This window comes from Rhinopithecus roxellana, chromosome 20, assembly GCF_007565055.1.
Source record: "Rhinopithecus roxellana isolate Shanxi Qingling chromosome 20, ASM756505v1, whole genome shotgun sequence".
Lineage (NCBI taxonomy): Eukaryota > Metazoa > Chordata > Mammalia > Primates > Cercopithecidae > Rhinopithecus > Rhinopithecus roxellana.
The window spans coordinates 73,947,265-73,967,984 of record NC_044568.1 but is presented as its reverse complement, the minus strand read 5'-3'; the positions used below and the strand labels follow the sequence as shown (position 1 = coordinate 73,967,984).

At 49.5% G+C, this 20,720-nt stretch overlaps 1 protein-coding gene across 4 annotated transcripts in view; it reads left to right on the top strand.

The window, feature by feature from the left end:
* Positions 1-20,720, top strand: part of MYH11 (myosin heavy chain 11) — a 156,061-nt gene that overhangs the window by 97,882 nt on the left and 37,459 nt on the right. For all 4 annotated transcript variants that reach the window (XM_030925652.1, XM_030925654.1, XM_030925651.1 and 1 more), the window contains 13 exons: positions 344-462; positions 1,281-1,433; positions 3,048-3,221; positions 4,777-4,950; positions 7,801-7,915; positions 11,273-11,466; positions 13,433-13,554; positions 13,658-13,727; positions 13,871-14,031; positions 16,384-16,492; positions 18,745-18,876; positions 18,967-19,173; positions 20,438-20,575. In XM_030925652.1, coding sequence (XP_030781512.1) covers positions 344-462; positions 1,281-1,433; positions 3,048-3,221; positions 4,777-4,950; positions 7,801-7,915; positions 11,273-11,466; positions 13,433-13,554; positions 13,658-13,727; positions 13,871-14,031; positions 16,384-16,492; positions 18,745-18,876; positions 18,967-19,173; positions 20,438-20,575 — 1,868 coding nt within the window. The remainder of the gene's footprint in view (positions 1-343; positions 463-1,280; positions 1,434-3,047; positions 3,222-4,776; positions 4,951-7,800; positions 7,916-11,272; positions 11,467-13,432; positions 13,555-13,657; positions 13,728-13,870; positions 14,032-16,383; positions 16,493-18,744; positions 18,877-18,966; positions 19,174-20,437; positions 20,576-20,720) is intronic.

Here is a 20,720-nt window from a genome sequence, read left to right as displayed (position 1 = left end):
TTTTAAAGCTGAGAAAAGCGAGACTCTGGGAGAGTAAAGAGCTTTTCCAAAGTCACATGACTTGGAAGTGTGAGGGGACAGGGACTTGAAACTAGAACTACCTGACCCTGAACCCCCAGCTGGGGCATACTTCAGCCCCCCGGCAATCATTGCCTCTCAGCAAAATACTGGGAAGTGTGACCACTAATGACAGCAGCCTTTAGGACTATATTCACGGTCAGTGGGTCCCATTTCCCCAAGAGAACCCAGTGTATTCACAGATCACAAATAGCCCATGTGATGTGCCTTCTTGCCAAGCTATTTATTTTGTGATGCACTCAAGATGTTTCTTTTCTCCATCCAGCTGCTCAGAAAGTTTGCCACCTCATGGGAATCAACGTGACGGATTTCACTAGATCCATCCTCACTCCTCGTATCAAGGTTGGGCGAGATGTGGTACAGAAAGCTCAGACAAAAGAACAGGTAATGATGTACCTGCCATTTACTTATCACTTACCCATCCATGCACCCACCCATCCATCCATTCATCCATCTACCCCCCTGTTCACTCATTCATCTATTCATTAATCCATTCACCCATGGTCTGCCTCTGCATCTGTCCATCCATCCATCTTTCTATCCACTCATTCATCTGTCTGTTCATCCATCCATCCATCCACTCATCTGCCCATCTATCTGTTCACCCATCATCTGTGCATCTATCCCTCACTCACCATCTGTCCATTCATCCATCCATGACCCGTCCATCTGTCCAGCCATCCATCACTCCTCCACCTGTCATTCCATTCATTCATTCATCTGTCCATCCATCCACCCATTCATCTCATCTCCTTATCCCTCATTTATTCAATACTAGAATATTCAAAGTCCCATGTCAGGTTTTTTGTGTTTGTTTGTTTTTTGTTTTTGAGCCAGAGTCTTGCTCTGTCGTCCAGGGTGGGGTGCAGTGGTGTGATCTCAGCTCACTGTAGCCTCTGCCTCCCAGATTCAAATAATTCTCCTGCCTCAGTCTCCCAAGCAGCTGGGAGTACAGGCATGCACCACCACGCCTGGCTACTTTTTGTATTTTTAGTAGAGACGGGTTTTTGCCATGTTGGCCAGGCTGGTCTTGAACTCCTGACCTCAAGTGATCCACTGGCCTTGTTTGGCCTCCCAAAGTGCTGGGATTACAGTGTGAGCCACCATGCCTGGACAAGAATAAAAATCTTCACCACCAGCCTGGCTTATGTGAAAATGGAGCCCAATGAGAATAACCAGGTTCCCCTGGTTCCCCTCTGCAGGCTGACTTTGCTGTAGAGGCTTTGGCCAAGGCAACATATGAGCGCCTTTTCCGCTGGATACTCACCCGCGTGAACAAAGCCCTGGACAAGACCCATCGGCAAGGGGCTTCCTTCCTGGGTATCCTGGATATAGCTGGATTTGAGATCTTTGAGGTACAGCTCAGTGGGATTGTAACAGCCATGGTCTTGGTTCTCTGAGATGGGGCTTTTTCTTGGAGGAATCATGATTTTGGAGAAAATTGTGTAGATGGCTATGGTAGGGTAGGAGGCTGTCTAGTTAAGGGTGGATCCTTGAGGGTATAAGAGACAGAAATCCAACAGGAAATGCATTGGTTTCTGGAACTGAGAAGGCCAGACATGCAGCTGGATCCTGTAGGCAGAGTCTGATCTTCCGCCATCTTTCTCTCTCTTTCTCTCTGCCTTCTTCCCTATTGCTCCTTTCTCAAGCAGGCTCTCCCCTCATGGTGGCAAGATGGCTGCCAAAGCTCTAGACTGCCTCTCAGTAATCCTGGCAAAAAAAAATCTCTTTTCTAACAGTTCCAACCAAAATCTTGGAATTAAGTCTGAGTCTTACTCACCTGAATTGGCTACATGGTCACCTCCAAGCCAAGAATTGTTTGCAGGAGCTTGCAATACCTCATGTAGTAGAAACATGGATAGTGGATCCACACCCATGGGTCCGAGGAAAGTTCTCAGAGAACGGGAAGGGGTTTTTTTTGTCTTGTTTTGTTTTTTGAGATGGAGTTTTGCTTTGTTGCCTAGACTGGAATGCAGTGTCACAATTTCATCTCACTGCAGCCTCCATCTCCTGGGTTCAAGCAATTCTCCTGTCTCAGCCTCCTGAGTAGCTGGAACTACAGGCGCATGCCACTACGCCCAGCTAATTCTTTTTTTTTTTTTTTTTTGAGACGGAGTCTTGCTCTGTCACCCAGGCCAGAGTGCAGTAGTGCAATCCTGGCTCACTGCAACTTCCGCCTCCCAGGTTCAAGTGATTCCCCTGCCTCAGCCTCTCGAGTAGCTGGGATTAGTGCCATCATGCCCAGCTAATTTTTTTTTTTTTTTTTTTTTTTTTTTTTTTTTTTAGTGGAGACGGAGTTTCACCCTGTTGGCCCAGTCTCCAACTCCTGACCTCAAGTGATCCACCGGCCTTGGTCTCCCAAAGTGCTGGGATTACAGGCATGAGCCTCCATGCCTGGCCAATTTTTGTATTTTTAGTAGAGAGAGTTTTCGCTATGTTTGTCGGGCTGGTTGCAAACTCCTGACCTCAAGTGATCCTCCCGCCTTGGCCTCCCTAAGTGCTGGGATTACAATCATCAGCCACCACACCTAGCTGGGAGGTTTGGCTGATAGATATTGATAGATATCTATCAATATTGACAGATATATTGATAGATTGATAGATATCCTGAAAGAGGTGTACTACAGAGTCACTTTCTCTCTGCGCCTCTGTTCTCACATCTGTACAATGTTTCCACATCTGCACATGCGGTAGCATGCCTTATGAGATTTGTCCATCCATAGATGGTTGTGCAGATAGAGAAGATAAGCATCTTTAAGGTATGTGAGGGCCATGTGATGTCAACTTCGCCAGCCCTGGTGGACTCTAGGCAGCATGTTTTGGGGTCTCAGCCCCGTCTGGGTGCTGGGATGGCAGAACAGGATGTGGGCAAGCCATGGGGGCGCTGTCAGGTGGAGCTTCTGTGGGCTTCCTTGTCTTCTGACTTCATACCAAGATCCTCACGCCCCGCCGCCATGCCATGTGCTCAGGTGAACTCCTTCGAGCAGCTGTGCATCAACTACACCAACGAGAAGCTGCAGCAGCTCTTCAACCACACCATGTTCATCCTGGAGCAGGAAGAGTACCAGCGCGAGGGCATCGAGTGGAACTTCATCGACTTTGGGCTGGACCTACAGCCCTGCATTGAGCTCATCGAGCGGCCGGTGAGGGGCACGTGGGTGTGCAGGGCTCTGTCACACATTGCACACGTGTGTGGCCTCTGTGGAGCTGACATGGACCCCACACCCTCCCCAGGCGCATAGCATTCCCCCCACCCAATCCATCACCAAGTCCTGAAAGGCTGTAAGCTGAATCCTTGTGAACTGTTACAATTTCCATTAACCCACATTTTCGTATCAAAGATATTTTCTTTAATTTCTGTCTGCCTTCCATCCTCTTTTTCCTTTTTTTTTCTTCCCTACCCTCTTTCCCTTCCCTTTCCTTCTCTGCCATTTCTCTTTCCTTCTTTCTTTTTCTTTCTTTCTTTCTTTCTTTCTTTCTTTCTTTCTTTCTTTCTTTCTTTTCTTTCTTTCTTCTTTCTTTCTTTCTTTTCTTTCTTTCTTTCTTTCTTTCTTTCTCTTTCTTTCTTCTTTCTTTCTTTTCTTTCTTCTCTTTCTTTTTCTTTCTTTTCTTTCTTTCTTTCTTCTTTCTTCTTCTTTCCTTTCTTCTTTCTTTCTTCTTTCTTCTTCTTTTTTCTTCTTTCTTCTTTCTTCTTTCTTTTCTTCTTCTTTCTTTCTCTTTCTTCTTTCTTCTTTCTTTTCTTTCTTTCTCTTTCTTTCTTCTTTTTCTTCTTTCTCTTTCTTTTCTTTCTTCTTTTCTTTCTTTCTCTTCTCTTTCTCTTTCTTTCTTTCTTCTTTCTTTCTTTCTTTCTTCTTTCTTTTCTTCTTTCTTCTTCTTTCTTTCTTCTTTTTTCTTTTTTCTTTCTTTTTCTTTCTTTCTCTTTCTTCTTTCTTTCTTTCTCTCTTTCTTTCTTTCTTTCTTTCCTGTCTTTCTTCTCTCTCTCTCTCTCTCTCTCTCTCTCTCTCTTTCTTTATTTTCTTTCTTTTCTTTCTTTCTTTTCATGACATGGTCTGACTCTGTTGCCCAGGCTGGAGTGCAGTCACACAATCTCCACCTCCCCGGCTCAAGTGATTCTCCTGCCTCAGCCTCCCAAGTAGCTGAGACTACAGGCATGCACCACCACGCCCAGCAAACTTTTGTACTTTTAGTAGAGACAGGGTTTCTACTAATTAGCCGGGCCTGGTGGTGCATGCCTGTGGTCGCAGCTATTTGGGAGGCTGAGGTGGGAGGACTGCTTGAGCCCTGGAGGCAGAGGTTGCCGTGAGCTGAGATTGCACCACTGCAGTCCACCCTGGATGACAGAGTGAGACCCTGTCTCCAAAAAAAAACTTTCCTAACAGGAACCCTAGGTGAATTCAAGTCAAGCAACACATTCGTTTGCAAGAATTATGAACTCTTCATGATGTTGTCTGCGTGTTGCCCACTAGGGGGCGGCAGCAAACATATTCTGCCTTCCCTCCCTGATACTGGTCCATTGGGCACAGGGTAATTTGAGGGTAGATTTGGAAGCATGGGGGTCATAAACTCATCTTTATATGTGAGCAAATGCAGTATCAGATCTTGGTGGATGCCCATGCGTTGTGTATAGTTGGTCAGCTCTTCATGGAATGCTCGAGGTTGGGTGTCCTCTCTGATTCAAGCCCTACTTGTCTCCCACAGAACAACCCTCCAGGTGTGCTGGCCCTGCTGGACGAGGAGTGCTGGTTCCCCAAAGCCACAGACAAGTCTTTCGTGGAGAAGCTGTGCACAGAGCAGGGCAGTCACCCGAAGTTCCAGAAGCCCAAGCAGCTCAAGGACAAGACTGAGTTCTCCATCATCCATTATGCTGGGAAGGTACCAGCCACAGGGCGCAGGGGACTCTGTCTCAGGGGAGCCCCAGTGGCTGCTCATCGCAGAGATAGTCTGAGAGTGGCAGAACCTTGGGCTGCCTGGAAACTGCAAAGGCATCTGCTACTAAGCAAATCCCAACCAAGTCCTATTCGTAATTTGTCTATGCATCTGTAAGGCATCAGCTGCAGCCACTCTCATGTTTTCCAACCGTGATGTCCAGGCAGTTCTTTCTTTCTGTTTTTGTCAGAGACAGGGTCTCGCTTTGTCACTCAGGCTGGAGTTCAGTGGTGTGATCATAGCTCACTACAGCCTCAACTTCCTGGGCTCACACAATCCTCCTGCCTCAGCCTCCCAAGTAGCTGGAACTACAGGTATACACCACCATACTCAGCTAATTTTTTTTTTTTTTTTTTTTTTTGAGATGGAGTTTTGCTCTTGTCATTGAGGCTGGAGTGCAGTGGTGTGATCTCCGCTAACTGCAACCTCCACCTCCAAGTTAAAGAGATTCTCCTGCCTCAGCCTCCCAAATAGCTGGGATTACAGGCACCTGCCACTACACCCAGCTAATTTTTGTATTTTTAGTAGAGACAGGGTATCACCATGTTGGCCAGGCTGGTCTCAAACTCCTGACCTCAGGTGATCCACCCACCTCGGCCTCCCAAAATTCTGGGATAACAGGCATGAGCCACCATGCCTGGTCGCCCAGCTAAATTGTTAAATTATGTATAGAGATGGAGTCTTGCTATGTTGCCCAGGCTGTTCTTGAACTCCCGGGCTCAAGCAATCCCCCGGCCTCGGCTTCCTGAAGTGCTGGGATTACGAGCACAAGCCACTGCACCTGGCCTCAGCCTGCTTTTCTTGTATAGACTCTAAATCCTTCCTGCTACAAGTTATACCCAACAGGCAGGGTCAACTGGAATGGGGTGACTAATACATCCATACCTAGCTTCAACAAAAATCTCCCATGCCACTGCTTTGGGTTTGCTATTGCCAGCCTGCTCTGGCTAGGGAAATCTATGATAGTTGTATTCATCATCATCATCATCATCATCAACATGCCTTGACTGTTACTGTATAGGCCCTTGCCCTATGGCTCTCAAGGGTCCTGGATAATGTACAAAGGACATAGCTTAGTCTGTCTTGCAGAATTGTAGTATTCTGTTGACTCATCAGTACCCCCACTGCATCATGGGAACAGGCAAGGCTCTCTACCAGGAGGTGGCAATAGAATCCAATCTGGCCCACAGCTTGTTATTGTAAATAAAGTTTTATTGGAACACAGCCATGCGTGTTTGTATACATAGTGTCTATGGCTGGCTACTTTTGTACTACAGCACCAGAGTTGAGTAGCTGCAACAAAGACTGTATGACTTGGCCGGGCGTGGTGGCTCACGCCTGTAATCCCAGCACCAAGGCAGGTGGATCACTTGAGGTCAGCAGCTTGAGACCAGCCTGGCCAACGTGGTGAAACCCCATCTCTACTAAAAATACAAAAAAAAAAAAAAAAAAAGCCGGGCATGGTGGCACACACCTGTAATCTCAGCTACCCAGGAGGCTGAGGCAAGAAAACTGCTTGACCCAGGAAGGTGGAGGTTGCAGTGAGCTGAGATCACACCACTGCACTCCAGACTAGGCAACGGAGAATGACTCTGTCTCAAAAACAAAACAAAACAAAACAAAAAGAACACAAAACACTGTATGACTTGCCAAGCCAAAAATATCTACTGTCTGGGCCTTCACCAAAAGTTTTTCCAACTCCTAGTCTATATTCAAGGGAGTATATGTTCCTTTAAGCATATAGAGACAATACTTTTCTTTTCCCTACTTCATCAGTGGATTTTATTTCAGTGGATTTGTTTTCAGTTTTCGCTCAGATCAAGCCTAGCTATTATCCTGATAACCCACATCCCATAATAACCCAGCAAAGGTATATTATCAGTTCCTTTCATTTAATATTTACCACAATAAAAATTAGGGCTTTAGGCATGGTCAGTGTTTGAGTCAGGAATGTAAAAAGCCTGTATGTCCTTTTTCTGTATATCCATATATCAGGATCTCTGAGTTACAAATTATGCTCATTAGAGAGTAGAAAACAGGATGCCATGCTTAATTTATTTATTTATTTATTTATTTATTTATTTATTTATTTATTTATTTATTTATTTTGAGACAGAGTCTCACTCTGTCGCCCATGCTGGAGTCCAGTGGTGCAATCTCAGCTCACTGCAAACTCCACCTCCCAGGTTGAAGCAATTCTCCTGCCTCAGCCTCCCGAGTAGCTGGGATTACAGGCATGCACCAGCATGCCTGGCTAATTTTTTTTGTATTTTTAGTAGAGATGGGGTTTCACCATGTTGGTCAGGTTGGTCTCAAATGCCTGACCTCAAATGATCCACCCACCTTGGCCTCCCAAAGTGCTGGGATTACCGGCGTGAGCCACCACGCTTGGCCGTCATGCTTAATTTCTAAACCAGGAAGATGATGAGGGGGGAATTTTGCATGTCGGCTGGAGGGCATCTGCCATCATGAAATCTCTTAATCTTGTGTAACTCACAGGCACTGCGCTGGCTTAGGAGGAGGAAGGCTACCACAGCAGCGTTAGTAGAATATGGAATGGAAACTAGGCTTTCCCAGCAATGGCTGTCATTGGCTGGTGTCCTACTATGTGGGCACAGGTCCCTGGGCTGTTGGTCTCTTCATTGGTGTTTACGGAGTCCCATCATGGTGGTCATAAACGTCATGTCCTCTCTGACCTCAGAAGATCTGGAAGGACAACGGGAGGGCGGGGGTCCTGGCCTTGGTTGCTAAGTTTCTCGTTTCCCAGGAGTTCTGACCAGCAGGTGTCCTTGGCAGGTGGACTACAATGCGAGTGCCTGGCTGACCAAGAACATGGACCCGCTGAATGACAACGTGACTTCCCTGCTCAATGCCTCCTCTGACAAGTTTGTGGCCGACCTGTGGAAGGACGGTAAGGCCTTCTCTGCTCAGGTCCATGTTCTGCTTTGAGCTGGAGAATTGAACACCCAAGTCCCCCGACTCCCACACCTGACCCAGGAGGGGGAGGCCTTTGTATGGAGGCAGGGGAAGGAAGAGCATTGGCATGTGCTGGTGAGTGATGTCTTGTTGAAACAATCTCTTCCTGAATGTGGGTCCCTGAGCGCCTCAATCCTACATGTCCCCAGGGGATGAGGTCCTGAGGTCAGTGCTCAGACGATAGACGGGAGAAACAGCACGCCAGGCACGGGGAGTTAGACTGCCCTGTCCAGAGTCAGAAGGACTTTGCTGCATCTTGTCTCTGCCACCTCCTAGCTCTGTGGTCTTGGATGAGTCACTCAATGTCATTAAGCTTCATTCCCCTCATTAGTAAAACCAGGAAACACAGTAATAGTTGCCACCTCTACTGGGGTATTGTGAGGGTTAAATTAGACCAGTGGTGTTCAAACTCAAGCAGGCATCACGACCCCCTAGAAGGCTTTATTTGTTTATTTAGGGACAGAGTCTTGCTGTGTCACCCAGGCTGGAGTGCATTGGTGCGATCTTGGCTCATTGCAGCGTCTACCTCCTTGGTTCCAGTGATTCTCCTGCCTCAGTCCCCCGGGTAGCTAGGATTACAGGCACATGCCACCATGCCTGGCTAATTTTTGTATTTTTAGTAGAGATGGGGGTTCCCGTGTGTTGCCCAAGCTGGTCTCGAACTCCTGACCTCAGGTGATCTGCCCGCCTCAGCCTCCCAAAGTGCTGGGATTACAGGCATGAGCCACCACGCCTGGCCCTCTTTGGAGGGCTTTTTAAAACTCAGATGGCTGGCCGGGCGCGGTGGCTCAAGCCTGTAATCCCAGCACTTTGGGAGGCCGAGACGGGTGGATCGCGAGGTCAGGAGATCGAGACCAACCTAGCTAACACGGCGAAACCCCGTCTCTACTAAAAAATACAAAAAACTAGCCGGGCGAGTTGGCGGGCGCCTGTAGTCCCAGCTACTTGGGAGGCTGAGGCAGGAGAATGGTGTAAACCCGAGAGGCGGAGCTTGCAGTGAGCTGAGATCCGGCCACTGCACTCCAGCCTGGGCGACAGCGCGAGACTCCGTCTCAAAAAAAAAAAAAAAAAAAAAAAACTCAGATGGCTGGGCCTATCCTAAGATCTGATTCTGCAGGTCTGGGGCCGGGGATGGGGCGGGCCTGAAAACGTTGATCCCAGGTGATTCTGCTGGTCTGGGGACCACACTCCGGCTCCCTTTGAGAACCAGTGAGGAGATGATCCCTGGGAAGAGCTGCTGGAGTGATGATGAGGGGAGGGGGTTTGCTGTTTGTCCCTGGCTGTCAGCGTCCACAGCAGGTTTTGTTCTTGGCACAGGGCCCATGGGGCTGGGGCTTATAAGACTGATCTTCCCTTGTTTGAAGCTAAAAAAAGGCTCCAGGAGGGGCCAGCTGTGCCCCAACCGTATGCCAGGCTCTGGACCTAGGGAACAGCATCGCACCCCAGGTCTGTGTCACCCCAGGAAACATGATGAAGTCTGCAGTCCCTCCCCTGTGGGACCCACAGTCTTGTGGGAGAGATAAGACTCTCAAAGACAAGCAGAGAGATTGTTGCATGAGGCTGCGTGCAGTGGCTCACACCTGTAATCCCAGCACTTTGGGAGGCCGAGGCGGGAGGATCACTTGAGGTCAAGAGTTGGAGACCAGTCTGGCCAATGTGGTGAAACCCTGTCTCTAGTAAAAATACATAAACCTAACTGGGCGTAGTGGTGGGCACCTGTAATCCCAACTACTGAGGAGGCTGAGTCAGGAGAATTGCCTGAACTCAGGAGGCGCAGGTTGCAGTGAGCTGAGATTGCACCACTGGACTTCAGCCTGGGCAAAAGAGCAAGACTCTGTCTTGAAAAAATAAAACTAAAAATAAAAAATAATAATAAAAACAAAAAAAAAATTAGCCGGGTGTACTGGTGGGTACCTGTAATCCCAGCTACTCAGGAGGCTGAGGCAGGAGAACCACCTGAACCTGGGTGGTGAAGGTTGCAGTGAGCTGAGATCACGCCACTGCTCTCCAGCTGGGCAACAGAGTGAGATTTTGTCTCAAAAAAAAAGAGATTGTTACACAGAATCTAACTGAGTCCAAGATGAAGAAATGGTGCTGTCCATGGCCTGTGGGTTGGGCTTGGCATGTGCAGGATCTGTTGGGCTGGTAGAAAAAGAACCTTGGTGGCGATGATGATGATGATGATGATGGCTGGGCGCAGTGGCTCACGCCTGTAATCCCAGCACTTTGGGAGGCCGAGGCGGGGGACTCACTGAGGTCAGGAGTTTGAGACCAGCCTGACCGACATGGAGAAACTCCGTCTCTACTAAAAATACAAAAAAATGAGCCAGGCGTGGTGGCGCATGCCTGTAATCCCAGCAACTCAGGAGGCTGAGGCAGGAGAATTGCTGGAACCTGGGAGGCGGCGCTTGCAGTGAGCCAAGATCTTGCCATTGCACTCCAGCCTGGCCAACAAGAGTGAAACTCTGTCTCAATAAAATAATGATAATAATAATAATACCTACTTTTTGTTGAGCACTTACTGATGTGCCAGGCTTCTATCTTGGAGAGTGTGCTGTATCTTCTGCCTCAGAATATTTCTTCTGTGGATACCTACATTGTTACCCACCCATTTCTTTCTGGTTTCTGTTCAAATATGCAACTTAGCAAATCCTACCACACCACCTCCTAATCTAAGAGAGCACCCTCATCACTCTCTCTCTCTCTCCTTTACCCTATTTTTATTTTTCTAAGCACACCTAACTACTCAAGATATTCCATACTTAACATATGTGATCACTGTCTCCTTCCCTGTGATATAAGTGGGGTGAGGGGCCGGGTCTGTTTTTGCTCACGGCGGTGTCCCCAGGGCCTGGAGCACAGCAGGTCCTCAATAACTATTTGTTGGTGGATGAAGGATTGGAGACTGGCAGGGAATAAGTGCCTTCTGTGCCTTGTTTTCTTATCCCTGCCCAAGAAGGTAGACAGTTTTATTACCTCCGTTTTGTAGAAAGGGAGACTGAGGCACAGGATGGTGCCAAGCCAAGGCTAGTCAGTGAGTGGACAGCAAGAGCAGGCTTGACTCCTAGGTCAGCGTGACTCCATCACAGGGAATTTGTTCTTTCTGCCACTCAGGTGCTCTCAGGATTTCCCAAGTAGACAGTACTTGGAAACCCTGACTGCTGAAGGAGGCATTGGTGATGGAAGGAAAGATTGGAGTGGGCCGGTTGGTGGGTGGGGCAGGGTCTGGGCCTCTGGCCTAGTTAGGAGTGGGTGGGCCAGAGGCTGATGCCACCCTGGCTGTGCCCCATAGTGGACCGCATTGTGGGACTGGACCAGATGGCCAAGATGACGGAGAGCTCGCTGCCCAGCGCCTCCAAGACCAAGAAGGGCATGTTCCGCACAGTGGGGCAGCTGTACAAGGAGCAGCTGGGCAAGCTGATGACCACGCTGCGCAACACCACGCCCAACTTCGTACGCTGCATCATCCCCAACCACGAGAAGAGGGTGAGGCCCGCCGCCCAGACCCTGGGGCTCCCAGAAGCCAGGGCTGCCCCCAAGCAGTCACAGCGTCCCCCAGGCGCCCTCCGCCCCTACCTACCCCGAGGACCCCATTTGCCATGCGGGGAAGGCTATCTGAATTTCAGACCCATTCCCCATCCCTGGAGGCAAAGGAGGAAGGGAGGACGCATCCAGAGACTTTTCAGCTGTGGAGTTGCTGTGCAGGACATCCAGTCACTCATTCATTCTTTATCCCAGGAAGTATTCACTGGGCTCCTCCCTGTGCCGGGTGCTGGGGAGACAGTGTGAGAAAAATTCTAGTCCTTGCCTATGGGTTTCTCTTAATCTGGGGCAGGCATCTTCACCTTGGGTGATTGTCTCCTCTATGTGGACATGTCTACAGACATTTTTGGTTGTCACAACCAGGAGGGGGCTGCTAGTCAGCATCTAGTGGGTAGAGGGCAGGGATGCGCTAAGCATCGTACAATGCACAGGACCGTCCCTCAACCCCCCGCACAGAATCCCTCCAAGATGCCACTAGTGCTGTACGGGGGAGCTGTAAACACACAGCCGATGATGGTGATGGAATGTGGTCAATTACGAGAACACCAAAAAGCCAGGGCTCCTCCCACAGCCTCAGGACTCAGAGAAAGCTTCTGGTGAACTTGAACTTTAAGAATGTGTAGCCATCAACGTGGTGACATGGAAGGCAGGGTGGGGAGGGCACCCTTGCAGAGCGCCCAGGATAAGCAAGAGTGTGGAGGTGAGAAATGAAGGATCTAGGTAAGAAAATGCTAGATAGTGTCAGGCGTGTGACTCATGCCTGTAATCCCAGCTACTCAGGAGGCTGAGAAAAATCTCTTGAACGCAGGAGGCAGAGGCTGCAGTGAGCTGAGATCGCACCACTGCGTTCTAGCCTGGCCAGCAGAGTGAGACTCCATCTTTAAAAAAAAGAAAGAAAGAAAGAAAAAGAAAATCCTACATAGGTCATTTCATGTTGCAGATGTGTGATGGCGTGAGGTAGGAATCAGACGGTGTGTGAGGTAGGAATGAGGCTGAATGGGTAGGCAGGGGCTAGATTGTGGTGCTCCTTGTGTTCTGTCTGGAGCTTGGCCTTCTCTCTCTAGGGATGCCCGGGGGTGTTTAAGCAGGGCTATGGCATGGTCAGATTTACATTTTAGGAAGTGAATGAGGGGACTGGACATATGCTGGCTCATGCCTGTAATCCCAGCACTTTGGGAGGTTGAGGTGGGAGGATCACTTGAGACCAGGTGTTCAAGGCTAGCCTGGGCAACATAGCAAGACCCTATATCTACAAAAACATTTTAAAAAAATTATCCAGGCATGGTAGCACATGCTTGTGGTCCCAAATACTTGGGAGGCTGATTTGGGAGGATCACTTGAGCCCAGGAGTTTGAGGCTGCAGTGAGCCATGATCGCGCCGCTGGACTCCAGCCTGGGTGACAGAATGGGACCCTATCTCAAAAAATAAAAAACAAAAAGAACAAAGGAAAGCGAATGAGGGGATTGAGGGGAGAGGCAAGACTGGAGAGAGAAGACCAGGTGGGTGGTTTCTGTGGTTGTCCAGGCAGGAGAAGATAGTGGAGACAATGGTGGTGAAGAGAAGTTGGGAGGGTTGGGAGATATTTGGGAGCTAGAACCAATCAAACTGCTGATGGACAGGAAGTGAGGGAGAGGAGGTGATGAGGAGGAAGCCCCAAGTTCCAGCCAGACGATGCTAGTGTCATCAAGAACCAAAGAGATCATGAGGCAGCCAGTGCCAAAGCAAAGAGATGAAAACCCAGAGAGGGGACACTGCTTTGCCCCTCGGCCCTCAGCTGAGCTCTCCCTGGGTGCTTCTGTTGGTACCCTCGTGGCCTGGCCAGGTGGGTCATCCAGGTAGGAGGTTTGGGGCTTTGCTGCACTGTGGGTCCTGGCCCCAGGGATCCACTGCCCTCTCTGGCCTTTGCAGTCTGGCAAGCTGGATGCGTTCCTGGTGCTGGAGCAGCTGCGGTGCAATGGGGTGCTGGAAGGCATTCGCATCTGCCGGCAGGGCTTCCCCAACCGGATCGTCTTCCAGGAGTTCCGCCAACGGTAAGTCCCAAGGTCTGGCCCAGGTAGGGCAGGGGGTGAGCGGGACTGGGCAGAGGAATGGATGCTGGAGGTACACGGGGTGACTTCTGCTCTGTGTTTCAAGCTACGAGATCCTGGCGGCGAATGCTATCCCCAAAGGCTTCATGGACGGGAAGCAGGCCTGCATTCTCATGGTGAGCCCAGAAGTCCACCAGAGACCTCCCAACCTCTGGCTGCAAGCCACCTGCTGCTCTTGGCGGGACCGTTCTTACCCATGTCATCACTGGCCAAATGGCACAGCAGAAATCAGGAGCTCTTCTTTTCCTTCCTTTTGCAGATCAAAGCCCTGGAACTTGACCCCAACTTATACAGGATAGGGCAGAGCAAAATCTTCTTCCGAACTGGGGTCCTGGCCCACCTGGAGGAGGAACGAGATCTGAAGATCACCGATGTCATCATGGCCTTCCAGGCGATGTGTCGTGGCTACTTGGCCAGAAAGTAAAGATGCTTTCCTGCATCCTAATACCTCGAACGCGAATCACAAACAGGGGCCTTTCTGTTCTGATTCCGTGATTTTAAGAGGCCACCTGTTTACTATGCATCATTGACTGAGTGACAGTTTTTTCTTGAGGGGGAAGAAATGCTTCTACTTTAAATAAATGTACCAGTTACGAGTGCAGGAAGGGAATGAGTTGTAGACCTCGGTTCTCATCCTGGATGCCCCAGTTTTTGCTGATGAACCTTGGACAAGTTACTCTACCTCTCTGAGCTTCAAGTTTTTTTAGCTGGAAACTGAGCATAATCATTTTGACCTTAGAGAGCTGTTCATGAGGTGTCACTAAGATATAATGCATGACGAGAGCTTAGAACAGTGTGTGGTTCTCAGGTCAGAAATGCTGGTTGTTGTTTTTCCCTCCCCTCCCTCCCTTCCTTCCTCCCTCCCTTCCTTCCTCCCTCCCTCCCTTCCTTCCTTCTTTCTTTTTGAGACAGAGTCTCTCTCTCTCTCTCTGTCGCCCAGGCTGGAGTGGTGCAGTCTTAACTCACTGCAACCTCTGCCTCTTGGACTCAAGCAGTTCTTGTGTCTCAGCCTCCCGAGTGACTGGAATTACAGGCGCCCGCCACCACACTGGGCTAATTTTTGTATTTTTAGTAGAGACGAGGTTTCACCGTGTTGGCCAGGCTGGTCTCAAATTCCTGGTTTCAAGTGATCCACCTGCCTTGGCATCCCAAAGTGCTGGGATTATAGGCGTGACCCACTGCGCCCGGCCTAGAAATGTTAGAATTGGATAAAGCATCAAGGAAAGAGGACTTGACCGTGTCTAGATACCCATGTCCCCATGGGGTTTATAAGGCAGGGTTATAGACGGTGTGGTGTCCCATCTGTTCTGTGAAGACTGGGAGCCAGGGAAGGGCTCGGGTTCCTCAGTGAAAGTCACACCCCAGGGACTGCAGGAACAGGTGGAGTCGCTCTCTATCTGGGGCGTGTGTTGTCACTGGGCAGAGACCACACCCTAGCCTGCAGGACCCTGACGTGTCAGGTTCATTCATTGACACATGGACCCAAGATGTGGTCAAGGCCAGATTTGGGAGCTCTTGGTCCTTCCGCAACAGACCTAACTTGTCAAGTTTCGTTACTAAATTCCCTTTGCTGTCCTTCCTGGTTCCAGGATGACTGGGGCAATTTTATTCTTCAAGTTTTCCCATGTCTAAGATGCCAGCCAAGCAGGGAAGACAGAATTAAGTTCACTGTTCTGTCGTTTCTCAATCTGATAGCTCTTAAATGGGAAGAGTGCTGTTCAGGGTCACAGTTTGAAATTCCTAAAACAACCCAGGAGAGAATAGGTTTGACGGCTGGGTATGGTACCTGACACCTGTCATCCCAGCACTTTGGGAGGCCAAGGCAGGAGGATGGCTTGAGCCCAGGAGTTTGAAACCAGCCTGGGCAACATGGTGAGACCCCTATCTCTACAAAAAAAAAAAAAAAACTTTAAAAATTAGCTGGGCATGGTAGCATGTGCGTGTAGTCCCAACTACTTGGGAGGCTGAGGCAGGAGGATCACTTGAGCCCAGGAATTTGAGGCTGTAGTGAGCCATCATCGCACCACTGCACTCCAGTCTGGGCCACAGAGCCAGACCCTGTCTCTGAAAATAAATAAATAAATAAATAAATAAATAAATAAATAAATAAATAAATAAATAGGTTTGTCTGAAACAGCTGGTGCAGGCTGGGCACAGTGGCACCTGCCTGTAATCCCAGCACTTTGGGAGGCTGAGGTGGGTGGATGACCTGAGGGTCAGGAGTTTGAGACCTGCCTGGCCAATCTCTACTAGAAATACAAAAATTAGCCAGGCATGGTTGTGGGCATCTGTAATCCAAGCTACTCGGGAGGCTGAAGCAGGAGAATCACTTGAACCCCAGAGGTGGAGGTTGCAGTGAGCTGAGATCATGCTACTGCACTCCAGCCTGGGCAGCAATGAGTGAAACCCTATCTCAAAAAAAGTAAAAAGAAAAAACAGAAATAGCTAGTGCAGCCAGGGTGTACAGAAGCCCCATTAGGAATGATGCACATAGATGCATTTTCTGAGTGGTGTTTGGATCTCAGCTAAGCCCAGGGCATGTTGTGAGCCCTGGGTCTTCCTTGTCCACTGAGAAGGGCTCTGGGCTATAGATGATTTAAGTTGGTTGCAGCCAGACAAAACATGTGTCACACAGGGTTTCTGGAAGAACCTGAGCTAGGGAGAATGGGGCATGTCCCTGTGCAGGTTGGGGATGCTTCCGGGCAAGGCTCTGTGGACAGCAGGGTGAGGCTTCATGACCCCCCACCCCACCTTCTCTTCCCCCCTCCCTAGGGCTTTTGCTAAGAGGCAGCAGCAGCTGACCGCCATGAAGGTGATTCAGAGGAACTGCGCCGCCTACCTCAAGCTGCGGAACTGGCAGTGGTGGAGGCTTTTCACCAAAGTGAGTGCTCTGCCCCAGCCCCCTTCCCAGGGGCCCCCAGCCCTGGCTCTTCACTCTGGAGCCTCCACATTTGGGAAAGGAGGTGGTCACAAGTGGGTGCGGAATGGAGGGCTTGAACTCAGACCTTGCGCCTTGGAGGTTCTCTGGCCCGAGGAGGCCCTGTCCTTTGGTACACAGGCTATAGCCAGGACCCTAACACAAAGTATTCATATTTCCATCAGCACTGGAATCCCTCATGTGGCCCATGTATGGCCACGCCCACTTCCTCCGTAGCCCTGGAAACCACTCTGTTCTCCAGTTCTGTAATTTTGATGTTTCAAGAATGCTGCCGGGGACGGCGGCTCATGCCTGTAATCCCAGCACTTTGGGAGGCCCAGGGACGTGGATTACTTGCAGTCAGGAGATCGAGACCAGCCTGGCCAACATGGCAAAACCCTGTCTCTACTAAAAATACAAAAATTAGCTGGACATGGTGGCAGGCACCCGTAATCCTGGCTACTCAGGAGGCTGAGGCAGGAGAATCTCTTAAACCCAGGAGACAGAGGTTGCAGCGAGCCGAGATCGTGCCTGCACTCCAGCCGGGGTGACAGATTGAGACTTTGCTGCTTTTTGGAAATGTTCATCCCCACTGAACCAAATTCTGAAAAACTATCCTAAGAAAATCATCTTAGCCAGGTGTGGTGGCTCACACCTGTAATCCCAGCACTTTGGGAGGCCAAGGCGGGAGGATCACATGGGTTTAGGAGTTCAAAACCAGCCTGGCCAACATGGTGAAACCCCGTCTCTACTAAAAATACAAAAATTAGCCAGGTGTGGTGGTGGGCACCTGTAATCTCAGCTACTCGGAAGGTTGAGGCAGGAGAATCACTTGAACCCAGGAGGCAGAGGTTGCAGTGAGCTAAGATCTCAAGATGGTGCCACTGCACTCCAGCCTGGGTGACAGAGCGAGACTCCAACTGAAAAAAAAAAGAGAGAAAAGAAAAGAAAAGAAAAGAAAGAGTTAAGGGCATTCATTATGGCCTTATTTACAATAACAGAATTTCAGTGTCCAGTCCTAGCTGAATGATGAGTTCAATAATGGTTCATCCATCAATGGAATGTTTTCAGCTATTAAAATGATGGCTTGGATACTGAATAGGTCTGCTAAAAAAAAAAAAAAAAATGACATCTACCTAGCTCTCTAGCTGCACACTGTGGCATGTGCCTGTAGTCCCAGCTACTCTGGAGCTGGGGTGGGAGGATCGCTTGAGGCCAGAAGTTCAAGGCTGCAGTGAACTCTGATTGTGTCACTGCATTCCAGCCTACGTGACAGAACAAGACCATCTCTTAATAAATAAATTAACTTAAAAACATGGCTGTGTAAAGTTGTAAGAATGATGTAACAGCATGGGGTGATAAATATAATTTTTTTAAAATTTTATTTGTGGAGACAGGGTCTCACTCTGTCACCCAGGCTGGAGTCCAGTGGCACAATCATGGCTCACTGTAGCCTCAACCTCCAGGGTTCAGGCGATCTTCCTACCTCAGCCCCCTCAGTAGCTGGGACTACAGGCACACACCACCATGCTTGGCTACTTTTCTTTGTAGAGATGGGGTCTCATGATGTTGCTCAGGCTGGTCTCAAACTCCTGGGCTCAAGCACCTGCCTCGGTCTCCCAAAGTGCTGGGATTACAGGCATGCACCACTGTGCCTGTCTGTATCATATAATTTTAAATAATAAAAGCAGCATGGTCTTAAGTCTGTTTTTTACACATAGAAAAAGAGCCAGGAAGGAAATGTAAACAATGTTAGTAATGACTTTTGACAGGGAGGTGGGTGGGATATGAAAGATTTTTTCTTTTCCCTTTTGTCCTTGGAAGGAAATAGCCGTTTTCAGCAGTAGTTCTCTGTTGGGATGGTTCTCAAGTGGGGAAGATGAGACTTTTTCCTTTCACTTTGCACCTTTTCCGGTGCTCTGATTTAGAGTTCCTCAATCTTGCCACTGTTGCTATTTTGGGGTGACTAATTCTCTGTTGTGGGGGCTGTCCTGCATACTGTATGGTGTTCAGCAGCATCCCTGGCCTCTACCCACTGGATGCCACAGCCACCCCCCACCGCAGTTGTGACAACCACCAGTGTCTCCAGACAGTATCCCCTAGTGGGGATCGGTGGGGGCGACATCGTCCCTGGCTCTGAACCACCCATCAAATTTATGATGACAACATATCCCTTTGCCACAAAAACAAATGACAGGCTGACTGTGTGTGTGCAGGTGAAGCCACTGCTGCAGGTGACACGGCAGGAGGAGGAGATGCAGGCCAAGGAGGATGAACTGCAGAAGACCAAGGAGCGGCAGCAGAAGGCAGAGACTGAGCTTAAGGAGCTGGAGCAGAAGCACTCACAGGTACCTGTATGGATGCGTGGCTGGGGCCACCGGGGAGCAGGACTTGGCCCCATGGGGCTCACCCGCCTCCTCCCCACCCTCTGTGTGCAGCTGGCCGAGGAGAAGAACCTGCTACAGGAACAGCTGCAGGCAGAGACAGAGCTGTATGCAGAGGCTGAGGAGATGCGGGTGCGGCTGGCGGCCAAGAAACAGGAGCTGGAGGAGATACTGCATGAGATGGAGGCCCGCCTGGAAGAGGAGGAAGACAGGGGCCAGCAGCTACAGGCTGAAAGGAAGAAGATGGCCCAGCAGATGCTGGTAAGCTGTCACAGGGGCAGCCCATGGTAGGTAGGCAAATCACTTGACCCTCACTGCAGGCCTGTGGAGGGCATCCAGGGATACGTGTCCCTGCTGGGACAGACAATGAGACAGAGGCTTGGTGAGGGTCAGTCATCTGATCAAGGCCACACAGCTGGGGTTGGGACTTGAACGCAGCGAGCCCACTCTGTTCTACTGCCCTGCATTGCATGTGCTAACCCCTTTTCTCCTAACAGCAAGCCTGAGTGAAGGATAATTATATTTATTAGCTATTGCTACATAACAAAACATGCCACACTCAGCAGCTAGAAATAAAAAGTGTTTATCTTGCATAGCCAGGAATTTGGATGTGGCTTAGGTGAGCGGTTCTGGCTTAGGGTCTGACATGAGGTTGCAGTCAAGGTGTTGGCTGAGGCTGAAGGCTCATGTGGGGCTGGAGGATTCACGTGGCTCATTCACACAGCTGTTGGCAGGAGGCCTCAGTTCCTTACCATGAAGGCCTTGCCTCAGGGCTGCTTGAGTGTCCTTCCAACATGGCAGCAGAGTTCCCCCAGAAGGAGTGATCTGAGAGAGAGGAGAAAGGAAGCCACAATACCTTTTATAGCTTAATCTCTGAAGTTACATTCCATCACTTCCTCCTGATTTGTTGTTGTTGTTGTTGTTAGAAGCAAATCTAACCCTCACTCAAGGGGAGGAGAATTAGGCTTCACCTTTTTGGAGTAGCAAAGAATTTGTGGATCGATTTTAAAACCACCGTGGTACCTACTGTGCCCATTTTATAGATGAGGAGATTGAGGTTCCACGAAGCAGAGGAGCTTACCCAGGTTTTTTTTGTTTTGTTTTGTTTTTTTGAGACGGAATCTCACTCTGTTGCCTAGGCTAGAGTGAAGTGGTGCAATCTCAGCTCACTGCAACCTCTGCCTCCCGGGTTCAAGCGATTCTCCTGCCTCAGCCTCCCGAGTAGCTGGGATTACAGGAGCCCACCACCATGCCTGGCTCATTTTTGTATTTTGAGACAGGGTTTCGCCATGTTGGCCAGGCTGGTCTTGAACTCCTGACCTCAAGTGATCCACCCACCTCGGCCTCCGGAAGTGCTGGGATGACAGGCGTGAGCCACTGTGACCAGGCCTTTATTTCTTCCTTTTAGGAGGCTGCAGAGTTCTGGGCATCATCAGGCCTACCCCTGCATTCACTAGTCTCCAGATCACCATGAGAGTAAATTTGTTATAACCAAAGCTGTCACTCTTTTCCCTCCACAACAAAGGACCTTGAAGAGCAGCTAGAGGAGGAGGAAGCTGCCAGGCAAAAGCTGCAACTTGAGAAGGTAACGGCGGAGGCCAAGATCAAGAAACTGGAGGATGAGATCCTGGTCATGGATGATCAGAACAATAAATTGTCAAAAGTGAGTAGCGGCTGGGTGCGGTGGCTCATGACTAGAATCCCAGCACTTTGGGAGGCTGAGGTAGGTGGATCACTTGAAGTCAGGAGTTTGAGAGTAGCCTGGCCAACAGGGTGAAACTCCATCTCTACTAAAAATACAAAAATTA